Source organism: Bos mutus, chromosome 4, assembly GCF_027580195.1.
Source record: "Bos mutus isolate GX-2022 chromosome 4, NWIPB_WYAK_1.1, whole genome shotgun sequence".
Lineage (NCBI taxonomy): Eukaryota > Metazoa > Chordata > Mammalia > Artiodactyla > Bovidae > Bos > Bos mutus.
Genome location: NC_091620.1, coordinates 32,585,403 through 32,600,338, shown reverse-complemented (window position 1 = coordinate 32,600,338; position 14,936 = coordinate 32,585,403). Strand labels below are relative to the sequence as shown.

General features: G+C 40.1%; 1 protein-coding gene across 4 annotated transcripts in view; it reads right to left on the bottom strand.

Annotated features, from left to right (window-relative positions):
- Positions 1-14,936, bottom strand: part of AASS (aminoadipate-semialdehyde synthase) — an 80,520-nt gene that overhangs the window by 20,578 nt on the left and 45,006 nt on the right. For all 4 annotated transcript variants that reach the window (XM_070369321.1, XM_070369322.1, XM_070369320.1 and 1 more), the window contains 5 exons: positions 12,833-12,954; positions 12,519-12,645; positions 7,026-7,136; positions 6,829-6,937; positions 4,272-4,412 (listed from right to left, as the gene is read on the bottom strand). In XM_070369321.1, the coding sequence (XP_070225422.1) occupies positions 4,272-4,412; positions 6,829-6,937; positions 7,026-7,136; positions 12,519-12,645; positions 12,833-12,954 (610 nt within the window). The remainder of the gene's footprint in view (positions 1-4,271; positions 4,413-6,828; positions 6,938-7,025; positions 7,137-12,518; positions 12,646-12,832; positions 12,955-14,936) is intronic.

The following is a 14,936-nucleotide window of genomic DNA, read 5'->3' as shown; positions in this document are numbered from 1 at the left end:
ACTGGAGCCCATTATACAGAGTGAAGTAAGCCAGAAGGAAAAACATAAATACATAAATATATGGAATTTAGAAAGATGGTAACAATAACCTGGTGTACGAGACAGCAAAAGATACACTGATGTATAGAACAGTCTTATGGACTCTGTGGGAGAGGGAGAGGGTGGGAAGATTTGGGAGAGTGACATTGAAACATGTAGAATATCATGTAAGAAACGAGTTGCCAGTCCAGGTTCGATGCGTGATACTGGATGCTTGGGGCTGGTGCACTGGGACGACCCAGAGGGATGGTGTGGGGAGGGAGGAGGGAGGAGGGTTCAGGATGGGGAACACATGTGTGCCTGTGGCGGATTCATTTTGATATTTGGCAAAACTAATACAATTATGTAAAGTTTAAAAATAAAATAAAATTTAAAAAAATAAAAATAAAAATAAAAAAAGAAATATATTGCTTAAAAAAAAAAAAAAAAAAGAAGTTAGAAGTGAACAATAGTACTGGTAATAGAGCTCATGGTCCTACATCCTTGTGGTAATTTCCAGTGAGAAACATCCTAAATCCTAGGCTGCTGCCTGAGTTGCTGGAAAAGTTTAAGGTTTTGATTTCAAGCAGAAGCCAGAGAAGCCACCTGACTCTGCCATGATGATTCTGTAAATTATGTAAGGCCTGCTCCATGGCAAAAGGTGATGGTGACAGAGAGGATGGAGGGACAGGAGAGGCTTTGAGAAGTCTAACAATCCAGGTTAGGAGATAGACTGATGCACTTGAATCGCTGAGTGAATAATACAGCATCCGGAAAGTTCTTAGACACAGACAATCAAAGTGTGGGAGTTCAGACAAGAGAATAGCTAACAGGGGCTGGAGTGGTCAGGACAAGCTGCAGTCACAAGAGGAGACCTTGAGAAAAGTATCGTTTTAGCAAAGAAAAGAAAGGCATCGTGTTTTCTCTTGGTGTCCTCCACAGTGTCAGGGAGATGCAAAAAGCACTCCTCTTTTACACAAGGAGTTCAGGATGAAAGGGAAAAACTTCAAATTCAACAAATACAACTTCTACTGCCTGAAAACAACTTCTTGCTTTCCCTGAGTTCTCATCACCATTTATGTCTTTATGCAGCTAATATTTGCTGGGGACTTAAGACATGCCTGACAATCTGCTGTTAAGCAGAGTGTAATCTATATGACCTCACAGAGCCCGACTGCAAGAACCCTGCAAGGCTGGTATGATTATGGCAGGGAACCCAAAGCTCAGAGAGATGAAATGATGGTTTGAGTACTGACCAGCCAGCAAATGGCAGAGCTAGAGCACCATGCCAGGCCCGTGGCATCAGGCTCCCTGCTCTTTCTATTGCACATATTGCTCTCCACTGACCTCCTTGTTATAATCTTTATCTGGCCATATAATCTTCATATGGCTTCCTGATAATAAGCATTTTGCATGACTGTAGCAAGAATTCTTCTTGCATTCATATGTAAGTTTATACCAAGCGTGGGTCAGTCTCTGATCCACACAGCAGCTGGTGGAAGGGGCTGTTGACATACAACAGGAGATCGGCAGTGGTGTAGAAAAGGATGTGTGCCTGGTAGAACCTCAGACTGGGGCCCAAACCTTCATGATTTGTAGACCTGAAGAACTAGATGGAAACTTAGTGCCCACCATCAGGACACTGATGCCCAGCTGACCTTTACAACTGCATGGTCTTTGGTGACACTTAGGAATATCAGCACTTGGACCAGAACCTAGGGGTCCTGTTTCATATCCTGAAACATGTGAATGTGTCTTTCCAGAATCAACATAAAGTGTCCTGCTTGCTCTGTTATGTTTTAAGTTCAGCTCTGGTCCTCTGGTCATTAAATCAGTTCACCTCAATTTCGGCTGCACATTAGCTGAATCATTTGGGAGGTTTTTAAAGATCCCCAAGCCCAGGCAAATCAGATCTCTGGGGAAGGTAGCCCAGACATCTGTATTTTTAAAGTGCCTTGGCAATTCCAGTTTGTAGGCAAGGCTGGGAGCCACACTCATCATAGGTACAGAACCTAGTGGTTGATAATAACATTCACCCTAAGAAATTCTTTCAATTTACTTTTTTCACACGAAATACATTTAGATCACAGATACACTGAGAACTTATAATACTGCTGCCAGAATAATCTTTTTTAAGACCCATGTCTGATCACATAATTTATCACTCCCTGTAGAGGTAGGACTAGCATAGGTGAGTGAGGTGCTTGGGGCAAAAAACATAAAGAGGAACCCTTGGTCCAGTTATATTTGTTCCCAAATGTGAGTCTTTCCTTACAGTCAAGAGCATAAAGTATCAAAGCAGATCAATGTGATTTGGACACTGGCAATCCCTGGTGGCTCAGATGGTAAAGAATCTGGTTGCAATGCAGGAGACCTGGGTTCGATCCCTGGGTTGGGAAGATCCCCTGGAGAAGAGAATGGCTACCCACTCCAGCATTCTGGCCTGGAGAGCTCCATGGACAGAGGAGCCTGGGAAGCTACAGTCCATGCCAGGCTACAGTCCATGGGGTCACAAAGAGTTGGACACAACTGAGCAACTTTCACTAATGCCAACTGCCATCTCTAACTGAGGCTGAGTTAGCACTTCTTATGCTTGTTTCTATCTTGGAAACCTCATCAGTTCATTCACTCATTTGTGTCCAGCTCTTTGCAACCCCATGAACTGCAGCACGCCAGGCCTTCCTGTCCATCACCAACTCCAGCAGTTTACCCAAACTCATGTCCATTGAGTCAGTAATAACATCTAACCATCGCATCCTTTGTCATTCCCTCTCCTCCTGCCTTCAATCTTTCCCAACATCAGGGTCTTTTCAAATGAGTCAGGTCTTTGCATCAGGTGGCCAGAATATTGGAGTTTCAACTTCAACACCAATCCTTCCAATGAACACTCAGGACTGATTTCCTTTAGGATGGACTGGTTGGATCTCCTTGCAGTCCAAGGGACTCTCAAGAGTCTTCTCCAACACCACAGTTCAAAAGCATCAATTCTTCAGTGCTCAGCTTTCTTTATAGTCCAACTCTCACATCCATACATGACTACTGGAAAAACCATACCCTTGACTAGACAGACCTTTGTTGAAAAAGTAATGTTTCTGCTTTTTAATATGCAGTCTAGGTTGGTTATAACTTTCCTTCCAAGGAGTAAGCATCTATTAATTTCATGGCTGCAGTCACCATCTATGGTGATTTTGGAGCCCCCCAAAATAAAGTCTGACACTGTTTCCACTGTTTCCCCATCTATTTGTATGAAGTGATGGGACCGGATGCCATGATCTTAGTTTTCTGAATGTTGAGCTTTAAGCCAACTTCAGTATTCAGTATTTAAGCCACTTCAGTATTCTTGCCTTGAGAACCCCATGAACAGTATGAAAAGGTAACCTTATAGTGTTGTTGTAAGAACTGGATGAAATTGACACTCAGCACAGTCATGAGTGGCAGTGTCTCTGCCAAGCTGGCACCTTCTTAACCCTCAAAGCTGAGTATGTCTCTTCCTGCTAATTTTCCTCTCCCCAACCTCCTCACCAAAATGAAGTCAATTCCTCTTTCATCTGCATCACTGTGACATGTTAGCATACTTTGGAACTTTTATCATTGAATTATACCAATTTTTCCAGTGTCTGCCTTTCCTGCCATGAAGCTATCTGGTAAAAGAGAGGGTAAAAAGGCTTAGACCTGGATTTGAATCCCAGCTAAATGGCTGTGAACATTCTCTTTGAGCCACAGTTTCCTTATAGTAAAATGATGAAAATAATACTAAACTCAGAGAGCTCTTACATTCTGCCACACAGTAGCTGGGAAAGAAATGTTAGTTTCTTTCCCTCACCCACCAAATTCTCCATCCCAAGAGCCACCCCATTCCAGTCATGAGTTCTCTGAGATCAGGAACTTCATTCAGCATGATAACCTTTAGTGCCTTGGCCCAAGTCTAGCACATAACAGGGACTCAGTAAACATTTGTCATGCTGAAATAAACTGCAAGATGACCAGCAGATACACAGGCAGAGAAGCCGAGTGTTTAAACTGCAGAAACAACTTGCAAGAAGGCAGAGGAAAGAATGAGCTTTGCTGGGGATGGTGGGGAGAGCACACTGAAAAGAACAGAAAATACACGCCGGGAAACACTGCAGAAGGAGGAAAGGAGGACAAGCAGCACAGCCAGCACTGAAGGGCCTTGGAATCAGGGAAAAGGATTTTGGATTTTTTAGGCAGTTATTTTGGGTTTATCTCTCTAAAGCTTTATGACCCTCCCTCACCTTTCCATTGAGCAGGTAGGTAGCGGGCTGCATTATGTTCATCAGAACTCCCACTGGACTCCAGCTAAATTTGTATCTCAAAGGATTGTCTGAACATTCAGGAGCTGGAAGGCCACCGCAGTAGGAAACATAAGATTCAATCTGTAAAATAAAGAATCAGCAATAAGATAGAATAATCTATCCAAATAATTAAGTACAATGACACAAATAAAGTAAACTTGTTAGAGTTTCTCCTTTCTTAAAGTTACAAAGGCTTTCAAAAATACATCCTTAAAGCCAAACATCACTTAAGTCCATTATATTTATATATATATATTTTTTTAATCCTCTAGATACAGTGACTATCATTTTGCTCTATTAAAACTCCAACTGTTAGTTCAATTCTGCTTGATCATTGCCTCCTTTTAATTCAAATTATATATTTGATTATAATTTGGTTATGTGTGCATAATTATTCATGCTGATTCATATGTTAATATAAAATATGGCTAATTATATGATACAGTTTAATTAATTAGAATTTTTATTTGATTATAATCTATTTTAGGTTATATATAATCTGACTCATCACACTTTATGTCCAATAGCTCCTTCTTATGTATAAAAGATACTTTATATACCAACAGATTGATAATATTATAAAGAATTTTTCTCACTTTTAAAAGTCAAACCATACTACAGAATTTTCAAAGCAGTCTAAAGATCAAAAAACAAAATATTTTTTGCTGTAATTAATGTCAAAGAGTATTCTGCTGATGTTTTCCTTTAGAAGTTTCATGGTTTCTGGTCTTACACTTAGGTCTCTAGTCTATTTTGGATGAAGTAGCAGTCTAAGTCTTTTATCAAACCAAAATATTATAATAGCATCTATTTCTCTAAAAATTTATGTTAAGACTTGGACTGTTTTTAACCACACAAATATTTCTGCAGTTTCAAAATTATACTTGAAATTTCTAGTCACAGTATGAGTTAGAATGCAGCAGCTTTTTCTCAAAATAGACTAAAGACCCAAGTGTGAAACCAGAAACCATGAAACTCCTAAAGGAAACACAGGCAGAACACTCTTTGACACAAATTAGAGAGAGAGAGAGAGAGAGAGAGAGAGAGAGAGATATTTGGATCCATCTGCCAGTGCAAAGGAAATAAAAGCAAAAATAAACAAATGAGACCTAATTAAAATTTAAAGCTTTTGCACAGTAGAGAAAACCATTGACAAAACAAATGACAACCTACTGCATGGGAGAAAGTATTTGTAAATGATATGACTAATAACACATTAATACTTAAAATATATAAACAGCTCATTCAACCTAACATCAAAAAAAACAAACAACCTGATTTAAAAATGGGCAGAAGGCCTGAACAGGCATTTTTCCAAAGAGGAAATGCAGATGGCCAACAGGCACATGGAAAGATGCTCAACATTGCTAATCATCAGGGAAATGCAAATTAAATCACAATCAGAAATATCACCTCACACATGTCAGAGTAACTATCATCAGTAAGAACAGAAATAACAAACGCTGGAGAGGATATGAAGAAAAGGGAACCGTATACACTATTGGTGGGAAAGTATATTGGTACAGCTGCTGTGGAAAACAGCATGGATATTTCTCAAAAAACTAAAAATAGAATTACCATATTACATACCATATGTATCACTCCTGGGTGTATATCTGAAAAAAATACTAATTTAAAAAGATGCATGCATCCTGATGTTCATCACAGCATTATTCATAGTTGCCAAGATACAGAAGCACCTAAGTGTCCATCAGCAGATGAATGGATAAAGAAGATGGGGTATATATATACAATGGAATACTACTCAGTGATAAAAACAATTAAATCTTGCCATTTGCAACAACATGGATGGACTTGTAGGGTATGATGCTAAGTGAAATAAGCAGACGGAGAAAGACTGCATGATATCACTTATATGTGGAATCTAAAAAAATCAGCAAATATAACAAAAAAGCAGCGGAGTCACAGATAAAAGAGAACCAACCAGTGGTTACCAGTGGGGAAAGGGAAGCGGGGAGGTGCAGTAGAGGGGCAGGGTATTAAGAGGTACAAACTATTACACATAAATAATGCATAGCACTGTTTATTGGATCACCATTGGGTTTCATAATGTAAATACTATATATTGAACAAATTAAATGTCAAATTTTTTATTACCATAGTTCATATTACTAGTGGGGTTTTCAGGGGTTTAGAGATTTTTTTTTTTTTTTTTGGTTAATATTCAGTGCAAAAGTACTAGATGGTGTATAACTCTAGAGTTGAGTTTTAAGGGATTCCCTAATATGTATACTATCTTTTTATCTGAAGTAATAAACTATGATCTTGAAAGTGCCTGAAAAAAAAAAGCTATAAGGAAATATTGTACAACAGAGGGAACATAGCCAACATTTTATAATAATTATAAGTGGAATATAACCTTTAAAAAATATAGCAGTTTCTTTAATCAAAATTGTAGAAAAATTATTTCCATACACAAAAATCTAGACCTCTTAATAATTTCCTAAATGGAACTTTGGATGTCAGTTGGGCTCACCGTGGCTCCCACTTCTTTGGCCTTATCTATTGTTTCCATTGCCAACATATGATCAAGACCAGGGTCCAATCCCAATTCACCAATGACTGTGATGCCAGCATCTTCCACACTAAAAGAGGTAGAAAGAGAAAGAAGGAAACTTCGGATAGAAAAATTTTAAAATTCCATGGAGCTGCTGAAAACTGACTGACACTTACCTCTTTTCTAATTCTTTTAGCGCTGGGGTGATGTAGCTTGCAGTGATCATGTTAACTTTGCTTGCGATGCATGCCTTGGCCACAAGAGGATGCAATACATAAGGCAATAAGCTTAAAAACAGAGGGAGAAACTGATCAGAAACTTTCTTTCCAACTCTCCTTCCAAAACACCTTGACTTGCACTGAAGTGAAGACATCACGTTGATAATTCTCTCAGAGATGATCAATTACTCCTTGAAGACTATAGAATAAATTCATCCTGTTTTTGTACTTAAAACTCTTCTCAATATGATCTTCAGTTCACTTTTCCATTTTTCCTCCCTATATCTCCTTTATAAACTATAGAAGCTGTTATAATTCTCCACTCACAGCCTTTACTTTTCCATTTCTGAAACTTTACTTTCACTATATCTTCCACTTAAAATTGTCCCTCACATGTCCACTCCCATCCAGGTCAAACCTTCCTTAAAGAAAAGTCTGAAAAGATACAACCTCCAGGAAACTTTCCCAGATTTTCCCAAATCCAGATCTTCCTCTGTATGCACTCAGCTATGCCTTTATAACATTTAATAGAATTTATTTTACTTATCCTTATATTTCTATGATTTTCTGTCTTGAATTCCCTAGTAAAAGATAGGGTTGCTATTCTTTTTACCTCCAAGTATTCCAAATGGCTGTCATTAAACTAAGTCAAGGTAATCCATACTACTACTACTACTAAGTTGCTTCAGTCGTGTCTGACTCTAGGCGACCCCAGCAGCTCACCAGGCTCCGCCATCCCTGGGATTCTCCAGGCAAGAACAGTGGAGTGGGTTGCCATTTCCTTCTCCAATGCATGAAAGTGAAAAGTGAAAGTGAAGTCACTCAGTCATGTACGACTCTTAGCTACCCCATGGACTTCAGCCTTCCAGGCTCCTCCGTCCATGGGATTTTCCAGGCAAGAGTACTGGAGTGGGTTGCCATTGCCTTCTCTGAAGGTAATCCATTCAGATCAGATCAGATCAGTGGCTCAGTCATGTCCGACTCTTTGAGACCCCATGAATCACAGCACGCCAGGCCTCCCTGTCCATCACCAACTCCCAGAGTTCACTCAGACTCACATGCATCGAGTCAGTGATGCCATCCAGCCATCTCATCTGTCGTCCCCTTCTCCTCTTGCCCCCAATCCCTCCCAGCATCAGAGTCTTTTCCAATGAGTCAACTCTTCTCGTGAGGTGGTCAAAGTACTGGAGTTTCAGCTTCAGCATCATTCCTTCCAAAGAAATCCCAGGGCTGATCTCCTTCAGAATGGACTGGTTGGATCTCCTTGCAGTCCAAGGGACTCTCAAGAGTCTTCTCCAACACCACAGTTCAAAAACATCAATTCTTCAGCACTCAGCCTTCTTCACAGTCCAACTCTCACATCCATACATGACCACAGGAAAAACCATAGCCTTGACTAGATGAACCTTTGTTGGCAAAGTAATGTCTCTGCTTTTGAATATGCTATCTAGGTTGGTCATAACTTTCCTTCCAAGGAGTAAGCATCTTTTAATTTCATGGCTGCAGTCACCATCTGCAGTGATTTTGGAGCCCAGAAAAATAAAGTCTGACACTGTTTCCACTGTTTCCCCATCTATTTCCCATGAAGTGATGGGACCGGATGCCATGATCTTCGTTTTCTGAATGTTGAGCTTTAAGCCAACTTTTTCACTCTCCACTTTCACTTTCATCAAGAGGCTTTTGAGTTCCTCTTCACTTTCTGCCATAAGGGTGGTGTCATCTGCATATCTGAGGTTATTGATATTTCTCCCAGCAATCTTGATTCCAGCTTGTGTTTCTTCCAGTCCAGTGTTTCTCATGATGTACTCTGCATATATGTTACATTAAAAAGGAGAGTCTAGGCAAAGCCAGAGGAGAAGGCGATGGCAACCCACTCCGGTCCTCTTGCCTGGAAAATCCCATGGACGGAGGAGCCTGGGAGGCTGCAGTCCATGGGGTCACTAAGAGTCGGACACGACTGAGCGACTTCACTTTCACTTTTCACTTTCATGCACTGGAGAAGGAAATGGCAACCCACTCCAGTGTTCTTGCCTGGAGAATCCCAGGGACCGCAGAGCCCGGCGGGCTTCTGTCTATGGGGTTGCACAGAGTCAGACACAACTGAAGCGACTTAGCATCAGCAGCAGCAGCAAGCAAGGCCAGAGGAGGAAATGAGTTTTAAGGGTATTAATTGTTGTAAAAGCTATCAAAACAGCTAAAAGTTTATGCACGCGTGCTACGTTGCTTCAGTCGTGTCTGACTCCTTTCGACGCTATGGACTGTAGCCCACCAGGCTCCTTTGTCCATAGGACTCTCCAGGCAAGAATGCTGGAGTATGATGTTTGGCAGAAATCAAGAAAATTCTGTAAAGCAATTATCCTTCAATTTAAAAAACAGATAAATTAAAAAAAAAAAAAAGAATGCTGGAGTGGGTTGCCATGCCCTCCTCCAGGGGATCTTCCACACCCAGGGATGACACCCGCATCTCTTATGTCTCCTGCATTGGCAGGTGGGTTCTTTACCACCTAAGAAGCCCTAAAAATCTATATGGTGAGCAAAAACTGAAACTGTACTCAAAACTCAACTTTGTTTTCTAAGCATCTCGCTCAGATATTTTACTTTGGTGCTGGGACTACACAATCACAAAAAAATGACTTTCCACAAATATTGATATATATTAGTATATTCATATTCTGCTGCTGCTGCTGCTAAGTCACTTCAGTCGTGTCCGACTCTGTGCGACCCCATAGACGGCAGCTCACCAGGCTCCCCCGTCCCTGGGATTCTCCAGGCAAGAACACTGGAGTGGGTTGCCATTTCCTTCTCCAATGCAGGAAAGTGAAAAGTGAAAGTGAAGTTGCTCAGTCATGTCCGACTCTTAGCCACCCCATGGACTGCAGCCTCCCAGGCTCCTCCGTCCATGGGATTTTCCAGGCAAGAGTACTGGAGTGGGGTGCCATTGCCTTCTCCACTCATATTCTATCCAAGTACTAATAAGCATCCTATCAGTCACATAACAATACGTTCTACTAGCTTATTACCTATTTGGTAAAGCTATCTACACAGTATAATGAAAATATAAATACAAACTTATAAACATTATTATAGTGTATTGCTGTTCTTGTTACATTCATCCTGTTTATTTCAGATTTTCTGTATTTCACATAAAATCAGACAATAAAATCACCTCTCAGGCACTTATCTCTCCTCAGGTTAACAGAACAGAGTACTGTTACTTAGATTTATTACCATGCAGAACAGAATTATGTACATATCTTGCCAATGACAATATGAAAACTCTTTATCTCTGTATTTCAGCTTTTTAATCAAAAATAATTGTTACTGATATAGTAGCCCTTCAAAAGCCAATGTACCAAATATCTGCAAAACTCTGTTGGAAAAGTATTAACGGAAAATGTTCCATGGCATCATCTTAAAGGTTAAGTGAAGATTTTTTTTTTTTTTTTTGGTCACATTCTTCACAATGAAAACTTGCCTGATCAAAATTTTATCAAGATCTAAGAAAAGTTTTGGCATTATCAGCACTAATCTAATAACATGCTGAGAACTAGAATGATAGGACTTTGACTGGTGGTGCCTATATAAGACAAAGGGATTAGAATTCATAATTCGTTATGTATGTAAGAGAGCATCTATTCACCAGCACATAACTCAATCCAAATAGTTGGAAATGCCACCACTTGTGCAAACATAGACAAAATATAAATCTAATTCTCAAAGTAATATATCAAACTCAATTATGACTTTTCATTAGCTCATTAAAAACTAAAATTGCAAAATACAACCATGAGAATTTGACATATTATTACAAAATCTTGTGAAACATTCTCCATACATTTTACTTTGATAGCCCCTAACATTTTACATCAAAACATTCTTTTTCCAAATTAAAAAATAAAAAGGTATTTAAGAAACACTACAGGATAGCAATGTTTAACAGCATTTCCACTATTCAGCATAGAAACTCAATCAACTAAGAAAAATTAAATATAAAACAGATTTTGCTAATGTTAAATCTTATTAAAGGTCACAAGTTCAATGAATTTTAAAATTTATACCTATTAGCTTATTGTCTGTGTCCAGGATTTTGTCATATTTTGCTTTCAATTTTGTTCAAAATGTGTTTTATTATCTTTTCTTTTTTTAATCAAACAACAATTTTATATTTAGGTACCTATGTGTGGCAAAACAAATTCTCTTTATCAGTAGGCTACAATATTCCATTTTGAATAAGGGCTTGCTTTCATAATCATATCCTGAAAGACAAGTTCTATTGGTTATTAATAAGTTTTTACTGAAAAATAATTAATGCACATTAAATTTTTATAAATTGAATAATGTTTTTGAGTGTTCAGAGTGATCCTATATGAAGACATAATGTGAAAGTTCCACTTAGTATTACCTTTCATTGTGTCTGTTTTCTAAGCCCCCCTATCTTTTTTAAGGAGGACATCATAGAACTTCTCCCAAAGATATCATTTGAGTTGGAACTATGAAAGTGATATAATTATGAAAGAGCAGCTTAAGTTCCTTCTGTCTTCTAGGAAAAAAATATATTCTAGGAATAAACAGCTTATTCTCATCACTTTGGTAATTTCAAAATGAAGTATCTAATATCCGTAGCCCTATATCTAGAAGTTAGATCTGTATTTGTATTAGATAGTAATAAATTATATATTTCAAGGTCTGTTTCTCCGTTAAGGCTAAAAATGGTCACAGGGCTAAAGAATCTACTCACTCTAATTTAAGCTTTGTAAGTCCAAAGGTTAAAATAGCCACCAAAATATGACTCATGAGTGCCTCATGACCCAGCAATTCCACTTCTAGGTAAATATCCAACAGAAATGCATATATATGGTAACCAAAAGACAAGGACTAAAGTGTTCATAGCAGCACAATTCATAATAGCCAAATTCTGGGAACAACCTAAACATCCATCACTAGTCAAATGGATAATTATAGTATATTCACATAATGGAACATTACACAGCAAAGAGAATAAACTACAGTCACAGACAACACCACAGAGGACTCTCACAGTCACAATACTGAATGAAAGAAGGCAGCCACAAAAGCGGGCACACTGAAAGATTTTGATTGTACAGAATGAAAAGTAGCAGAAATGCATCTCTATGTTAGAAGCCAGGACAGTGCTTACCCTTGAAGGATGGGACTACCCTTGTGCTTCTTGGCTGCTATTATATTCTGTTTCTGATGTGAGTGATGGTTACATGATGTGTTCACTTTGTGAACATTTATTAAACTACCTAGCTCTGATTTATGCACTTTCCCAGATGCACACTTCAATTTAAAAGTTTACTGAGAGAAGAGAAAAGGAGAAGAGACAGGAAGGAAGGATAGGGGGAGAAGGGGAAAGGAGAAGACAGAAGAGGAGAGAAACTAAAAAATAACAACGAAACATATGTCAATCATTTCTTGCTACATACTAACCTGATGACAAGATCCTGTGTTGCCACCAAGGAGCTCAACTTCTCTTCTTGTTTACCAACGTGCAGGCTAACAGGATTAATATTATATTTCTTGCCTAATTGTTCAATTTGATTCTTCATGTCAGAACCTGTTTCAAGAATTAAAAAGTCCAAGCTTTAGATTTCCTTTCAATAATCAGAGAGTAAAACACACTTTAACACCTCCAAAAATAATTTTTTGAAGTTTAGAAACAAGACTGTGATTTAAAATTCACAGAGTAACATGTTTTGAAATCAGTTTTACTTCTTCTTCTTTAAAAATCGGGGCTTATTTACCTACTGTTATTTCAATACTGTCATCTCTCAACAGGTATTCCAATACAGGCTCAGAAACGTAACCAGATCCAAGAACCAAGACCTTTTTCTTGGTGCCCATTGAAAGTGACTGAGCATGTTCCCTATAAATAAAAGGAGGGGAGAAAATATTAACAAAAAAAGTTTTAAATAAAACATTGCTGTCCCCAAACCAAACTAAAACTTAGACTGTGAAGCAGGAGGCAGTCCAGAGGCGGTCCTAAGGTGGCGGAGGAATAGGACGTGGAGATCACTTTCTGCCCCACAAATTCATCAAAAGAACATTTGAACGCTGAGTAAATTCCACAAAACAACTTCTGAATGCCAGCAGAGGACATCAAGCACCCAGAAACACAGCCCATTGTCTTCAAAAGGAGGTAGGAAAAAATATAAATGATAAAAAGAGAGACAAAAAAGGTAGGGACGGAGATCCGTCCTGGGAAGGGAGTCTTAAAAAAGAGAGAAGTTTCCGAACACCAGGAAACACTCTCACTGGTGAGTCTGTGGTGAGCCTTGGAACCACAGAGGGCAACATAACCAGGAGGAAAAATAGATAAATAATTAAAACCCACAGATTATGTGCCCAACAGTAACTCCAGAGAAGTTACTGCTCTTCTCCAGCAGAGAAGCAGCGCAGATGCCCGCATCCGCCACTAGCAAGTGGGGGCTGGGCAGGGAGGTGCGGGCTGCATTGCTTAGAGTAAGGACTGGGCCTGAATGCCCCAAGGGCAATCTGAGGGAACTAACTTGAGATAGCAAACCAGACTGTGGGATAGCTAATCCGGGAAAAGCCCTAACCTAAGACACTGTCAGGCCCGCTCACAGAACAAAGGACTGAGCAGAGCTAGCCGGCTGCGGACCGGCCCATCCCCCACTGGAGACAGGCAGGCAAGGGCAGCCAAAGCCAGAAGGGGGCAATTGCAGCCCCAGAGAGGCATCATTTACCAAACTGCAAGCAGTCTTCGTTGCTAATCAAGACTTCTTGGGATTCTGGACAGTCGACATTCACCTGAGAAGGTGCACCAGTTGTACACCCAGAAAACCGAGCAGCAGGGACAGGAGAGGCAATAAGTCACAGCAACCGCACTCGCCAAACACCTGTTCACCTGAGCTGCTTGGACCTGGGAAGGGCACAAAACTCAGGCCCAACCACGTCTGCGCCTTTGAGGACTACCCGAGTTCCTGAACCTGAGCAGCTTAGACCTGGGAAGTGCATACAACCCAGGGCCAGCCTCAGACAGTTCCTGGCAGAGCAACCTAGAGCCTAAGCAGTGTAGACAGGGAAAGCATAGACACCGTGAGTGGGGGCAGACCCAGTGTGGCCGAGACTGGAAGAGCACTCCCCACACATACCAGTGTTATTTGTTTGCAGCATCCCTCCCTCCCCACAGCACGACTGAACAAGTGAGCCTAAAAAAGTGTCTACCACCGCCCCCTTGTGTCAGGGCGGAAATTAAACACTGAAGAGACCAGCAAACAGAAGAAGCTAAATCAGAGGGAACCACCTTGGAAGTGACAGATGGAGAAGTCTTGAGGCTATTGTAAGAATAAGACTGAAAACCAGAGGCAGGAGGGTTAAGTCCAAATCCTGAGAACACCAGACAACTCCTGACTCCAGGGAACATTAATCAATAGGAGCTCATCAAATGCCTCCATACCTACACTGAAACCAAGCACCACCCAAGGGCCAACAAGAGCAAGACATACCACACAAATTCTCCAGCAACACAGGAACCTAGCCCTGAGCTTCAATATACAGGCTGCCCAAAGTCACTCCAAACCCATTGACATCTCATAGCTCATTACTGGACACTTCATTGCACTCCAGAAAGAAGATATCCAGCTCCACCCACCAGAACACTGACACAAGCTTCCCTAACCAGGAAACCTTGACAAGCCACCCATCCAAGCCCACCCACCAAGAGGAAACTCCACAAAAAAGAGAACTCCACAAACTGCCAGAATACTGAAAGGCCATCCCAAACGCAGCAATATAAACAAGATGACGAGGCAGAGAAATACCCAGCAGGTAAAGGAACAGAATAAATGCCCACCAAAGCAAGCAAAAGAAGAAGAGATAGGGAAT